General features: G+C 41.2%; 1 protein-coding gene across 3 annotated transcripts in view; it reads left to right on the top strand.

Annotated features, from left to right (window-relative positions):
- The window catches only part of ptprb (protein tyrosine phosphatase receptor type b), a 138,125-nt gene that overhangs the window by 44,166 nt on the left and 78,016 nt on the right, over positions 1–15,943 (top strand). For all 3 annotated transcript variants that reach the window (XM_084038457.1, XM_084038458.1, XM_084038456.1), the window contains exons 11-14: positions 5,031–5,297; positions 6,465–6,523; positions 7,088–7,292; positions 7,376–7,473. In XM_084038457.1, coding sequence (XP_083894583.1) covers positions 5,031–5,297; positions 6,465–6,523; positions 7,088–7,292; positions 7,376–7,473 — 629 coding nt within the window. The remainder of the gene's footprint in view (positions 1–5,030; positions 5,298–6,464; positions 6,524–7,087; positions 7,293–7,375; positions 7,474–15,943) is intronic.

Genomic DNA, 15,943 nt, shown 5'->3' with positions numbered 1-15,943 from the left:
TTATTGATGGTAAATGGTGCATATACTGTATATATGAGGGGTGGGAATCACCAGTCTCCATGATACCATATTATATATATGTGATATACGATGTTATTGCAATGTTAAACATTTTGCGATGACATATATTGCCATTTATTGCCTTGCTTGCAAATCATGCAGTGGTCTATTTGTTACTGCTGGTAGAGAGGACTAGGTTAGTTTATTTAATACAAGGGTTTCTGGCGGCGGTCAGGCAGAGGGCTGGCAGACGGGAATCCACACAGGCAGCTGGTAGATGAGGGCTGGAGTGGGTGGAAGGAGTCAGGCTGGGGTAATGCATCAACAATGCTTCTACAATCAGGCAAGGTCTGGAAGGTTGAGCTGGGTCTTAGTCGAGTAGGTGATTAGGTGAGCAGTCTGGCTTGATTGGTTGCACAAAGACCAAAGCAGGATAAACAGCTGACTAAGTCTAGCCAGGTGCAACTAATCCTGGAGAGTGCATGCATGCGGCTTCCTCAACTAGACCCCGATATCATCACTGATTCACTGATGCAGATCCCATATTCATCATGACGACGTGTGCAGCGAACTTCTCACAAACTGATCACAAGCTTCTGATGGAGGCATATGAGGAGTTCAAGCTCCTCCGTAAAAAGAAGCAGTGTCTTAATGAACCAGACGATGTTATATTGTTACTGTAGCGTTTTAATCTGGAGCCCAAATACTATATGAAACCACTTTGACAGCTACGGTGGCTGGGGAGGAACATACAAGGTGAACTCACAATTTACAACAGCGCCCCCAATGGTTTATCAGGACATTACACCCAGAATCACAGAGAGGGAGCAAGGGGGGCTTACAGTCTGGTTATTGGACTGCCGGTCTTAAACTAGTGTGCGGTGGAAACCTTTACTGAACAACAGCTGAACACAATTATAACTGTTACCGTGAAGATCACATGTAGAATTTAATCAAATGTATGAATATAGGCTGAATGAATGTAAAATAATGGTGACGTAATTGTCACGGATGAAGGGAAATCCCGGTTTAATCCCTTATCTAGGTTTGGTGGAATAGCCCCATAGGAACATTTTGGAAAATATTGTGTGTTTCATATTGAAAACAGCTCAAGACAGACTTTCTCTACAAAAAAGCAAATAAGAATATTTCCCGAAATGTTAAAATATTCCTTTAAATTGCGTTAGATCATCAGTGATATTCGGCTGGTTTAGGACTTGTTATTTTGTTTGTCAGTATTTATCATTTAATTGAAACAAGAATGATACAATTTAAATATCTTGTCTCATAAAATGAGACTGAGCAGATTACAAATATTTTCTTGTAATGCTGTCAGCGACATTCCAATTTTATACACATATAAAGTAAATGTTTAAATCTCCACTGGAATTTGAAATACAATGATGTAACTTGATGTAATGATATTACTGTGATTGCTACATCTGTGACTACAGCTCACTGCATGAAAAGTGGGATTTTCGTCAGTTAGCGGCCCTGTAAATTGCCGTGGAAGTTCAGGTTTACGACTGCAAACGGCAATTTGCAGGAAACACCGAAAACTGACGTAAATTGCCGGGAATTGACGTGGGCCTTGCTTGGCAGTTGTCCCCCCATGAACCCCCTCCCCGTAATCCTAGGGGAGGCTTTAACATGTAAATGAAAATGCTGTGAGCTATACAAATGCAAATCAGGGTAGCAGGGGGAGTTTTCCCCCAGGTGACATTTTTCTGAAAGGTGTTAACTTCATTTCATCTTCATTCAAAGATATAACTTCATTTCATCTTCATTCAAAGATACACAAAACAATTTGCTTCAACAATTACTTTTAATCAGGCTTTGCCACAAAGGTAAAATGTACATTCATGCAAACAACATCACAGTCTCCTAGAGCTCAACCACTGTGCATAGTGGCATGACTACAGTGACCCTTTCTTTGGTCTTGCTTAAATGCACAGTGGATGTGTTAACCACACATCTCCCAGCAATGCGCTCAACAGGCAGATGCTGGGTATGACGTGTCTGTTCCCTGCAAGCTCCAAACTTCTATTGGCTTTCCATAAAAATGTCTGTCCGGATAGGGATGAACCCAGGAAACTTGCGCAATAACATGTTTAAATGCAGTACCTTTTGACACAACATTAACAACTATAAACTGCTTTATAATGGCTGGTCGTAGTTCTGCTAGAGGGTCAAGGATGGGTTCATAGCTCATAGATCTCGGCTGTGTTCGAAATGCCATACTAACGTCCTACTCGTACTTAATTGTGACGTAAATTTGAGTACGTATTGCGTTCACATACAATAGTATGTGAATTTGTGTACGCGAGAAATGCCCGGATGTATACTGCATTGGCAAGAATTTCTGAGTATACAGCGGACCTTGCTAAATCTACTCAACTTCCCAAAATGCATTGTGGCTCGTCTGACTTCACAAGTTTTGGATAATGGCAGACGACTGCAGTGATTCTGGCGAGGAGCCCGACACAAACCGCGTACACATGTAAGTATACTGTAACATGACTTTTATGTTTCCAGCTGACTTTTAAATCGTATTGATAATGAACGTTACTTTATTGTTGTTGGCATTGTACGTTAACGTTACGAATCGAAGGTCCTGCCAGCCGGCTAGCCTACTGACGGTAATTTACCATAGGGGTTAGCGAGCGCAAGCGAAGCGGAAAATGTGCCGTTTTTACCGACGTTAACTAATAATATAGTGCTTATGTTAAACCATGGTTATATATTTACTAACGGTGATTAATAACGCCGTGCACCGTTGTCCGTTAAAGGGACGGATGCAGACACCGGGCGCCTCATTCAGTAGAGGGAACGATGAGGAGACGTTCACGTTCATCGGCAGGAGGGATGCTGCTCTGAGAGGCTTCACTTAAGAAAATGTGGTATTAAATGTTATAATTCTTATATCCAGGACTGCTGGAGACTCTCAGGATGATTGCGGTAAGAATATGTTCGGTGACTGCTAGCTAAGCTAAAATTAGCAAAGCAAGCCCAAGCTAAAAGTAGCTTAAAAGCTAATAGTCCAAGCTAAAAGTAGCATAGAAGCCTTGTAAAAGAACAAGAGAGAGGAACCAGTGTAACGTTAAGTTGCTTTGTTAAGTGTATGTTGTTGGTCTTTTACAGGAAGCAGTACGCCGTCTTCACAACTCGGAGACGAATTGTAGGCGCTACGAACCGGAGCAAGGGTAAGATTTAAAGAATATGCTTTCATTCTGCTGTATAAGGAAATAGATGCGTTATCAGTAGATACCGATCTTAACTGTTCATTTTGTTTTCACAGACGAACCTCGCCTCATAACGAAGCTGTGACCTCTTACTTGCTCGGAGCTTTGTCCGCAAGTCCGGATTTCTATGACGCTGATAGTGACGCCATTGTGTGTAAGTAACTTTAACTGTTTTCTTCTTCCTTGTTTTAATTTTACTGTGACTTAAGTTTTCTTATTCATATCACTCATTTAATTGTTTTCCAGCTGCCTGTAAGACATACTATAAAACGGTACGCAGGAGCTTCAGACACACACAGCCTGATCTCGCATCGCAGGCGGAAGCTGTGAAGAGGTCAGCTCGGAGTCGTTCCAGGAGAAAGAGGGTAAGACTTATTAGATTTATTAGATCCGTTTTTGGTCAATGTGACCAAACCTACCTAAACCTATTTTTCAGGTGCATTAATAGATGTGTTGTGTCCATGCGCAGTGCATCGCGCAGTACTGATTGTCTTTATTGATTGTTTTACAGTTGCTGGAAGCGAGACGGAGTGTGCTTGCTGACGATGAGGTGGACCGTTGGAAATGCGCCACCACAGACATGATGTCTGATGAGGAGGACGGCGTCGTTGGCGGGGTGTCAGGATGGATTGTGCGACCTCCATCCTCTCGTAGCCAGGAGCTCACCGAAGACTCCCAAGTACAGGGCCACGCACCACAGGCGGCTGTAAAATTGACCAAATTCGGACAGAATGTTGCCAGTTCATTTGTTTGTTGTGTGGGCAAATTTGTACAGTTGTGTGTTGTGTTGTCAATAAAGCTCTTTCTTTGAATACTTCCTCCTGGCAATTTTTCCTTTCCTCAATAAATTAATTCATATTTATATTTATAAATATATAAATAAATAAAAATAAATATGTGTGTATATATATGTATAAATATACATATATATATATAAACATATATATATATGTATATATATATATATATATATATATATAGTGATAGATCTGCTAACCAATCACTAGTGATTATTCTTGTTTAAAAGACCCAGTGTGACCAATAGTAACACATCTGCCAACGGGGGTGGGGTTTACATTTATAATGACTCATCAGGTTGACCAATAGTGACAGATCTGCCAACGTGGGTTGGCTTTACATTTATAATGACCAGATCTGCCAACCAATCACGAGCGATTATACTTGTTTAAAACTAGTGGTTTCATCCAATCCTGAGTGAGGATATTCAAGCCATCTCTGGCCAGGCGCGGTTTCGCTGCTATTCATATGCTAATTAGAGCCTTCGCTGTGGTTCGTTTCCGACAATTTTCGGCACAGACGAACGCGACGTTCGCAGCCTGTAAATTGTCGTTAACTCCCGAAAATTAGGGAGATTTCCGGGCGTTTACAGGGACGAAAATCCGACTTTTCATGCAGTGGCTGTGATTGATGTGTTGTTTGGCCACCAGCACGATGTCCGGTTGGTCAGCCATCACCAGTTTATCAGTCTGGATCTGGAAGTCCCACAGGACCTTAACTTGGTCATTCTTTGGAGGTGTCTTCCATTTTGACCTTGGGACCTCCAGCCCATCAGACTTAGCTACAGCTACCTTGTGATTAATCTGATTAAAAGTTATAATAATAGTACATCTTAGAATATTACTGAGCTTGAAGAACTGTTCATTGTCATTTTTTGTATTATTATTATGATTGTTATTATTATCATGTTATTTAAACTAATTTACTGACTAACTGAGTGCCCTCTGTTGGCTAATGAGAGGCTTTTCTTCGGTACTCTTTGACTTTCAGCCCCAGTGTCAGTCTCAGAGGTAACGGTTGGTAACGGCGGCAGAATAGATGCCCTGCAGGTGTCGTGGCGCCCGGCAGCAGGCATGGTGGACAGCTACCTGGTTCGCCTTCAGGATGGGAGTCGAACCGTCCACACGGTGGCCATGTCCCGCTCCTCACCGCCTGAATGCTCCTTCAGCTCGCTGGTCGCCGGGCGACTCTACTCGGTTGTCATAGTGACAAGGAGTGGTGGCCTGGAGAACACCACCACGGTTAAAGCACGAACACGTAAGGATTTTATATTTTACATTTGTATTTAAATTGACATTTGTATATATATTTAATAATTTAATATTAGGGCTGTCAAAAGATTGATTTTTTTAAATCGCGATTAATCGCATTTTGTCCATAGTTAACTCGCGATTAATCGCAAATTAATCGCATTTTTTTTAGCACATTTATTTTTCTTCTAAATGTACTTTAATGAATTTTTTTCATATTCTTAATACTTTTAACAACATAAGGGCAAATAAACTTGATTTATGAAAATGTTTATTTAACACTTCAAATATCCCCTTACCAAAACATGGGATCAAAACAGGGTTATAAGAATATATCACAAACAATTAAAGTGAACATGTCACAGGAGATAGTGTAACAGGACATAAGTACAGTTAGGATATAAGTGCATTGGCTTGCAAGTGATATCTCAGACTTGACGTACTTCTATGGTAGCTCATTTCATACCCACAGTACGCGCAGATGACTTTGGTCTTATCGACTGAACCATCCGGCAGTCTTTTGAAGGTGAATTTGCCGTTCACAAATCGATTTTAAACGCGTGTGGACGCGCCGCTTCCCAGTATTGCACGCTTGGTGGGCTGCCACTAGAGGATGATTGACAGGCGCTCTCCTTCAAACAACATATTTTTGCGAGCGTTCGCGAGCGTTCCCGAGGCGGCGAGTCGAGCCCGGCGCCTCTGATTAGCATAAAGTAGATTCGACTTATACTTGAGGAGCGGCCAACTCTCGCGCCGTCTCTCGACATTCGCCGCAACGCTACCAGAATACAATGAATGGGACGCGGGGAAACACCGCTGCCTGTGGACGCGCACCTTCCCTCTGGATCAAGACTACAGGTGCCACCGACGGCCATAAATCATACAATGCGCGTTTTTTTTTTTTTTTAATACCGAGCGTTAATCGCGCGTTAAAAAAATTAACGCCGTAAAGAGGATGTTGCGTTAACGCGTTATTAACGCGTTAACTTTGACAGCCCTATTTAATATATTTAATTGAATTTTCATTTCAGTCCAATGTTGTATTCTAATTTTATTTGTGAATAGTATATTTTATTTACCGTAACATTTCCTAAATTCACAGCTAAATAAAGCAAAACAGGGAGGAGATAAAACATGCATGTTACATATTACATCCATCCATATTGTCTTGCAGAACCTGCCACTGTCCAAAAGCCGACAGCTGTCCACTCTGCAAGAGACGACTTCCTCAAGGTCAGTTTGTCAGGAAACCAACCTTATTCAAATTGTAAAATTGTAAAATAATAATATTAAGAAGAAGAAGATGAAGAAACTAAAATAATAATAATGATAGAAAACAACTTGACTAAACAGATGAAAGTGAAATTTAGGCCACAAACTCTTAAGTCTTATAAAAATATTTGTTTTACCTGGGATTTAACAGAGCTCATGAATGGTGGTGAGATCTTGTATGATACTGAACTTCAAGCAATTTGATCTTATATAAATATTGTGGCTAAATCAAGTAGATTATTTATTGAAATAGATTATTGGAATTATTTATGCAATTAAGAGAATTGAAGTATACATTTTTCTTCAGCTTGTCTTTTTCAATTAGACTCCAGTTTCAAGTTTCTTAGGTTTATGATCTTAAAAATAATAATTTCATACTCATTTTCAGGAAAATGTTATTTATTTCCGGATAAAATTGTTGTTTATTTCCAGAGGAACCTCCTTGACACAGTTGGTCCATTTAAATCCACATTTAAATCATCATTTTGTGATTAGAAAGTATTTGGTTGTTGCTGCTGTGTTCAGGTGTACTGGAGTCATGCAGCAGGAGATCTGGACCACTACGTGGTTCTGATCCGCTACAACAACAGCGTGCTGCAGAACAAGAGCGTGTCCGCCGGACACAACGAATGTGTCTTCTTGTCTTTGTCGCCTGGGAGACTTTACACTGTCACCGTGGAAACCTGGAGTGGAGGTTATGTCAGCAGCATCTCCACCAACGGACGCACCTGTCAGTCACAAACCTAGAAGCCCACATATTTTTACCCAGATTTTGATTGATTGTTGTTGACTTGAAGTTTTGTAATCCTTAAGTTCCAGCAGCTGTTGGAAATCTGTCGCTAGGAAACGCAGGAACCGGTGATTTGACTGTCACCTGGAGCCCCGCCCCTGGAGATGTGGACCACTATGAGGTGAGTAAAAGTAACAAACTGCATGCTTATTGCAACAACACATGCTTATTGTAGGATTATACTCAAATGTCAATAATTAATAACGATTAGCATATTAGCACAAACAGTTGAAGGAATTGTGAATTATTTGTAGAGAAGAGGTTGATATCATTCATTCTTATACATCATTAATAAACAGCAGCATGTTCAAAAGGGTTTTATTAACAATAAACAAATGAACATGCACTAAGTCTACTTGGCCTATCTAACTATAATATACAAGAGAGTGTGTCTGTGTGCTTGTGTGTGTGTGTGTGTGTGTGTGTGTGTGTGTGTGTGTGTGTGTGTGTGTGTGTGTGTGTGTGTGTGTGTGTGTGCGTGTGTGTGTGTTACAAGATGGCAGTTGTGGGTGTCGACCAGAGGTGTGGTCAAAGAGAGCGTGTGGTCTGTCCTGGGACCAGATCTCTGTATGTGTATAGAATTAGTGCAAGATATGTAGTGTCATTAGAAAGTTGGATTAGTGAGCATGCAAACTGTTCTAGATCACGAACAACTGAACCAAGGGTTGGTTGTTGGTTGTTCCTCTGAAGAAATGTTGCTGTCTTCAGGTTCTTGTGAGGGAAAGTTGCTTTCCTTGACATTGTTGATGGAGGAATTTCTAGTGAGCTCTGTGTCCTGACTAGGAATTCTTGTCTTGGTTGCTTGGGAGGGGGAGACCAGCTAAGCTGGGTCTCTCCCAGTCAATCACAGGACTGACATGTAGAGACAGACAGGTAGTGTTGTTTTTGGCGGCCTGTTTTACTTTTCGTTTTAGTCTAGTCTTTGTCTCAAGCTATCATTTTAGTTTTTATCAGTTTTAGTCACGTTCATACTATTTTTAGTCTAGTTTCAGTCGACTAAAAGTCAGAGCATTTTAGTCTTATTTTAGGCAGAATTGTCCATGACTATTTTTGTCTAGTTTTAGTCGACAAAAACTGATGACGCTTTAGTCTAGTTTTAGTCAAAGATTGGATTTAGCCAAACCCATTTCACAATTCAAACAAGGTTATCTTATTATTATTATTATATTATTGTTACCTTATAGACTAAAGGATACATCCATTCCAGACACAGAAGACGCTCTGATTTGAATTTACAACATATTTATTTTACCAACCAAATATGTTATCGTCATATGACCAGCATTTTTGCGTCTCGTCTTGTTTTCCTCAAGTGATAAAGGTTCGTTGACGATGATATTTAGTCAAAATTTTAAACGAAAAACACTACCCAGATACACATTTAATACAGTATAACTGTCAAAAAATACAAAGTATAAAATAATCTTTATTTTATACTTTGTATTTTTAATACTTTATATTTTTATACTTATTTGACTCTTTCTTTCTTCTCTTTCTCTTATGGAGCAACTACAGCTGTTCAATTTCCCGTGGGATTTCTAAAGTATTCTGATTCTGATTTCCACAGATATTTATGAACAAATATAAATAAATGCGAATGTGGTCTCAAACTACAAATAGCCTACAGATCGCGTCTAACAGGAGGTAACTTTTTCTATGACTTGTAAAATCTTCGAAGGCCGATAGAAACTGTCCGACTGGAGTTTTAGGCTCTGTCTCCTGCTGCTCCGCCGGCTCTTGTCTGCTTTCCAGGCGAGGCGCAGTTCTACTCCAACGAGACTACTATTAATAACGCGACGAAACGAGACGAAACAACGTTATAACATTTTGTCTCGCCTCGTTTTGGTCAACGAAAATGAAGACACATTTACGCATAGTTTTTATTTTGTAAACCACATTTAGTCTCGTTTTTATTAGTCTACAGTATTGCATTATATATTTAATTAAAACTGCGAGCAGTATCGTGACGGGCCCTCGCTCATATGCGGTCGTGGAGTGCCTGCGGTCACAGGGCAGTGTCGTGGACGCTGCCCTTGGCGCGGCCGCCTCTCCTGGCGCAAGTCGAGACACAAGCGATGGACACCGAAAGGCCACTTCCTGTGGCCAGTAGGTGGCGCTCTGACTGTGAGTGAATATCAAAGTGCAGATGTGTTCAGGAAGGAACTCTAATCAAGTGTGGAAAGTTTGGAGCAGATCAGAGAAGAAACACTGAAGTTATAATAGTTTGGATGTTTATGGCAGAGTTCAACTGAAAGCTGTGTGTGGTGCATGTGAAGTGTGCCATCTCTCCTCCTCCCTCTGTGTCCAGGCTGAAATGACAGGAATTAGTTATAAAAGAAATCAGGTGTGGCTTTAACTTGGAAAAAGTGACTAAATCAATTACATTTCCTGTCGCCAGTAGGTGGCGCTCTGACTGTGAGTGAATATCAAAGTGCAGATGTGTTCAGGAAGGAACTCTTATCAAGTGTGGAAAGTTTGGAGCAGATCAGAGAAGAAACACTGAAGTTATAATAGTTTGGATGTTTATGGCAGAGTTCAAGTGACAGCTGTGTGAGGTGCATGTGGAGATGTGTGCCATCTCTCCTCCTCCGTTTGTGTCCAGGCTGAAAATAGATCTCTGACTCCATCTGGTGGTTGCTGTGCGCCTGTGTCTCTCCCCCCTATGTGTCCTGAGTGAGGATTGAGTGAAAACCTGGCTGATTTACACACTTGGCTAAAAACATTTTTTTTACCAACTTTATCATGAATTTAGGCGGTGGGTCCAAGAGGCTCCACATGGGCTATCTAGGAAAAAATATTTCATGCGTCTATGCCCTACCTAGAGGGGGGGCTGTTGCTCAGAAAAAGGGCCTAAAATCAGTCACATTTCATGTCGCCAATAGGTGGCGCTCTACCTGTGAGTTAAAATTGCATGCAGTTGTGTTCAGGACGTGACTCTTAACAAGCAATGAATATTTTGGAGCAGATCGGAGTAGAAATGGTGAAGTTATAACAGCTTTAATGTCAATGGCGAAGGTTCAAAATAGTAGCGCAGTCAAGGCGTCGCCGTGGCCACGCCCCTAAATATTCTGGACATCTTTGACCAACTTTTTGTCCTTAAGGCCTTCTCAACAACATATCCAATTTTTGTATCAATCGGATCAACGGTATAGGACAAGTTCGATTTAGTACGACCCCTGTGAATGGCCAAAAACAGGCAAAAACGGCCAAAAATGGCACTTTTTGGAAATTTGTGGCAGCGCCAAACATGAATGAAACTTGACATGCATGTTCTTTGAAGCTATTGCAACATAGGTTTCGAGATTTGTAATTTTGGGGGCAAAGGTTATAGAGTTATGCTAATTGCATTTTGGTAGCCCAACCCTCTAATGTTCATTGGCCAATATCTCCTGATTAAATGCATATTTTCAAAACATTTTCGGACCATACCCTCAGCTAGGTCAAACGAGTATGCGGACCAAATTTCGTCCAAATCGGACCAACGAACTACGCAACTTCCTTTTTTTCATAAAATCCAAGATGGGGGAAAATTTTCCCAGGCGGACTTTTGTACTCCCAGTGGCTTTTTTGTAGAGGAGACTTGTCTGCACATGTGTGCAAAGTTTCATGTCAATCGGAGTTACGGTGCGGCAAGGATGGCGAATCTCCCACTAGGTGGCGCTAGCGAGCAACTTTTTCGTGACCGACGCCAAATTCTCAAATTTTTCGCCAGGCCCTATAGACACTCCAATTTTCGTTCGTTTTTTTTAATGTTCAGGCCCCCAAAACGCAGGTCGAACCCGTGAAAGAATAATAAAAAACATTTGAATAACAATAGGGCTTCGCAGCCCGACGTTGTCGGCGCTCGGGCCCTAATTATCGTTGTCGTCACATGACCCGCATTTTTTTGTTGCGAGCGGAGAAGAATGATACAGTCTCTTTTGTGCAACGCTTTTTGCCGGAGATCTTGGGGTTGGATGTACAGCGAGACTCTCCACTTCAGAACGAAAGAGCGCATTGTGACTATGGAGGACTATAAGACCCATCATTGTGAAGTTCAGGAATTACCAACAGAAAACTAAAGTGATGATTTGTGCTCGGGAGTGACCCGGCTGCTTTACGATGGGAGAAGGATCTCTATATATCTAGACTTCAGACCAGACTTTCCTGCTGCGCTCTTTGTCGAGTACATCATGGATGTAGTTAGCGGACCAATCACAGCCAATGCCGCTGCGTTGGTGTTGCGTTGGTGTTGCGTAGCCTCGACGCGCGTCTAGGATTTTTGGGAGGTGCACGTCAGGCCCTTGCGTTGTGTCGACACGGAAGCATAACTTGGGCTTAAGCAGACACAGGATAAAGCAACATTTCATTTTCTTTCTACTTAGCACTATAGGTCGGCTGAAATAATGACACCTCTTTACGATGTATGCAATAAGAACAAACTCCTTTTACTTTAATTAGTTGCAGAAGGAACTATATAATACTTATGGCAGAAAGTAACGGTTTCAGTTAGGTAGAATGTGTTTAATATGGTAAATAGGTATTTAGCCTCTTTTTATTGTGTTTGTCAGGATTGGTTTGTCTTGTTTTCCTTTTTTTATGGGGAGATTTATTGTGTGATTACTTGAAATTGTTGCTTTGTAAAACACCTCTTGATCAGGTTGATATCTTACTTTTGCTATGCCTATGTCTAGCTCTTCTGTTATAGTCTGTTCCCTTAATATTAAAGGCTGTAAAAAATCCAGTAAAATTAAATATGATATTTACCCCTTTCAGGAAAGAAAATGCCTTTGTTGAATTGCTACAAGAGACACATTTAACCGAAAAAGAACACAAGAAGCGTAAAAGGGACTGGGTAGGTCAAGTGTATTTTTCTTCATGTAATAGTCAAAGTAGAGGTGTGGCAAGCCAATACATAAAAATGTCTCCTCGTTGTCAATCATTTTTGAGGATTCAAATGGCTGTTATATTCTAATTCATGGATCGCATAAACAATTGCTATTCTCAGTATTTATAACTGCACATTAATGATAGTAGGTGGTGATTGGAACTGAGTAGTGGACAATTTATTTTACAAAAACCTGGCATTAAACACAACAAAGAGAAAACCTATACAACGAGCTTTACAGCAAATGCTGGAAGAGATCAGTCTTGTACCTACATGGAAGTTAATGCACCCATATGATAAAAATGTTACATTGTTTTCAAATCCACACAAAACATTCCGGAATGTATTTATTTTTGGTATCTAACAAAGGTACAGAGCTTGTAGCAAGTCGCAGTATTGGTAGCATCCACATATCAGATCATTCCTCGATTACAATGAGATTTAGATTATTAATTCCAATAAACACAGATGCGCTTGGCAGTGCAATAGGTCAATGTTATCTGACCCTGATTTTTGTATCATGCCACAAATTAAACGAGCAGTTTTCGAAATAAATCATAATGGGAAACAAGCTTTCCACAAGGTTTAGGGTGTTTATGGGACTTTTGACCATTCTTCCAGAAGCATATTTGTGAGGTCAAACACTGATGTTGGACGGGAAGGCCTGGCTCTCAGTCTCCACTCTAATTCATCCCAAAGGTGTTATATCAGGTTGAGGTCAGGACTCTCTGCAGACCAGTCAAGTTCATCCACACCAAATCTCTCATCCATGTCTTTATCTTATTTCCGGCTTTCTTACAGTGCAGACACTTTTCCTCTTTGCTCTCTCTCAAAGAGGATGCTGCTTGCGATTTTCTGCTGATATTTTTGCTTTTCTTTTATGATAAATTATAAGCAGCTGCTCCTGGACAACTACATTTTTTGTAGATAGCAGGCTATTGCCACAATTTAACATGTTTCTTAGTTGGGAGACGTGAAACAGAGCTAAAGCGAATTAGTAGCAAGTTGCTTTCCTTCTCTGCAGACGACCACAAACTTCTACAGAAGATTGCAGTAGTGGAAACTAAAATGCACAGGTTAGAAGTGAATGTGGAAGTAAATGGACAATCTGGGAACAACACCACTTTACCATGGACTCAAAACAGTGGACAAGGTAATGCTAACACACTGCTGGTTAGCACTACAGAGAAACCGGAGGGCCGTGTGCAAGGTAATAAATCTATAAGTTATCTCTGGAACTCTCTTGGTGCTAAGCCTAAAAGTAAATCTCCTCCCAGAGAAATGCAAGGGCGATTAACAGGCAGAGCCGAGCGTAGCGAGATTTGTGATGCGACCGGCTGCCCTGCTTCACCATCCCGGCATAGTACCTCCTCAACCCCTGCTCCTAGCAGGACTATGCCCTGGACAGCTGCTAAAGGGAGGAATAACAACATACTTCCTAAACAACCATGTGTACAACTGGAGAAAAGATTTGGTCCCCTGCAGGATCCTGGATCCCCGTCTAACAACCTGGATACTCTTTCATCTACTCAAAATGGGGTAAGAGCTGAAAGAACCTCAGTAAAGTAAAAGTAAAAGGCTACAGGAAAGCTAACGACTGGGCCTTAGACCCTGATTGTGGGTGACTCTGCTGTTAAAGATTTGAGAAGCTTTTGCAGTAAAATACCAAAGTTTTATGCTTCCCCAAGGACATGGTATCTGACATGAGAGAAAAAATCATGGATATCATGACTGAGCACCCAACGGTGAAATACATCGTTCAGCACATAGGGTCAAATGATATAGTGAAACAGCAGTCTGAAGTACAAGTACAGTTGCAAGACTTTACTGATCTGCTTAACACAGTCAGCTGTCGGAATATGGAAGTGTCCATCAGTGGGCCTCTGCCACCGGTTGGAAAAGGAGTCGAGAAATTCTCAAGACTTTTGAGTCTCAACACATCGCTTTCAACAGCATGTGTAGTCATTTTATTGACAATTTCAACTTTTTCTGGGATCGCTGACATCTTTTTAAAGCAGATGGACTGTGCCTAAATAGGCTGGGAATAAAACTTTTCATCTCTAACCTATTTTATCCTCTGCGTCACCCATTTGTTCCCTCTGCCAAGGACACGAGACAGGAGGGATCTAAATCTCAACATGAAGAAGCCAAAACAAAACATGGCACAAGCCCTGAAAGAGAGGTTGTTCGGTGCCCGCCTGAAGAGAGCTTTGACCATTTCAGACATCAGTGCCGAGAGGAAGTGTCCCCCACCTCCCAACAAATCCACCTTCCTCTCCTCCCCAAACCCCATCCAGGTCACCCTTCTCTACAGCCACCCTTTCCCCCTCCTCCCCTCTCATGGAGTTCACTGACCAAATGAAAGATCTGGGCCCAGTATTTCAAAACTTGTAATCCGGATCAGAATAATCCGGATAATGAAATCCTCCTTTTCTCAGTCATGGATCAAGGTGATCCTGCTGACTTTATCTGAGTATTTCAAAACACTGGCCGGGTGGATCACCGTGATCCCGACCTGGCTGGATACGGATTACTAAGTCTCAAGTCTCCGCCTCCGGATCTGAAACATGGCGGTCTACTTCACGGAAGTAGCAGCTGGGAGTGCGACTTTCACATCAAAAATGTAAGTTTACCGTCGTCTAATGTTTAGCGGTTTAAGGACCATATGAACGCCAACCAACATATCGTGCTAGCTAAATATATGAATTGTCAGGTACTGAAAACCAGGCTGTAGCGATCTCGGCCGTGCTAATGGTAGCTAACTCTGCTCCATTGACTTCCGTGTGCAGCTAGCGGGCTAGCGGTCGCTGGCTTTGTTTACGAATTTTGCGGTCGATGGTTTGATTTACAAGGTAATAAATCTGACGTACATTAGACCATAACTGTTTAAACTAACATCAACCTGTTCAGAGTTTATTAGCGTTACGTCATTGGCAACACAGCAGACTGAAAATAGGCTACATGTGTACAGACCACACACTGTGTATGTGTGTTGTGTATGAACTATGCAGTTCATTCAGAAGTGTCAGAATGCTACAGTAATGCTGGGGAAATCATGCTGTTGTCATCATGCACACGATTTCTGTGACTATTGTGGATTCCAAATGAAGACAAAGATATCACTCATACTCCTTCCCTTTCTTCTACTTTCAGAGCCCACTCAGCTATTAAGGACAGGGTCTGGATGAGTGCTGGAAATCCTTGGAAATGCTTCAATTCAATTGCAGTGATAAGTTGTTGGAGTTTGAATAAAGTGTTTGAAATTGTAGTTGCATTATTTTCATGTATTATTGCTTAATCAGTGACACAATTAGATACATTTTTTCCATCCCAATTTGTCTCCCTTTATGTAGAAGGCTCTCACTAATTTAAAGCAAAATGGCATCTGATTTGGTTAAGTAAAATAATCAGTTTATACACAAACATATAGCCAAACACTTTTGCTACACCTTAAATGTTCTTAAATTACTCCAATTTGTTTCAAGTAATGCACTGACAATTTAGATTAAGTGTAATGAACATCTTGAGTAACAATATCTAGGAGAAGCGAAGCTGAGACATTGTCAATCCAAGTCAAATCCACCTCTGAGGTGGGATCCAAATGATCCTGAAATTTTGGTGTCAAGCTGTTCCAGATCTCTGCGTTACGTTTTGAAATACCCAAATCCAGCCCTTTATCTGGATTCAAGGGAGGATTGGATTACCAAAGCTGAATCCTGATCTT

This window comes from Eutrigla gurnardus (genome assembly GCF_963514095.1).
Source record: "Eutrigla gurnardus genome assembly, chromosome: 21".
In the NCBI taxonomy this organism is placed as follows: domain Eukaryota; kingdom Metazoa; phylum Chordata; class Actinopteri; order Perciformes; family Triglidae; genus Eutrigla; species Eutrigla gurnardus.
The sequence above is the reverse complement of the archived record's forward strand: the minus strand, read 5'-3'. Positions and strand labels throughout refer to the sequence as shown.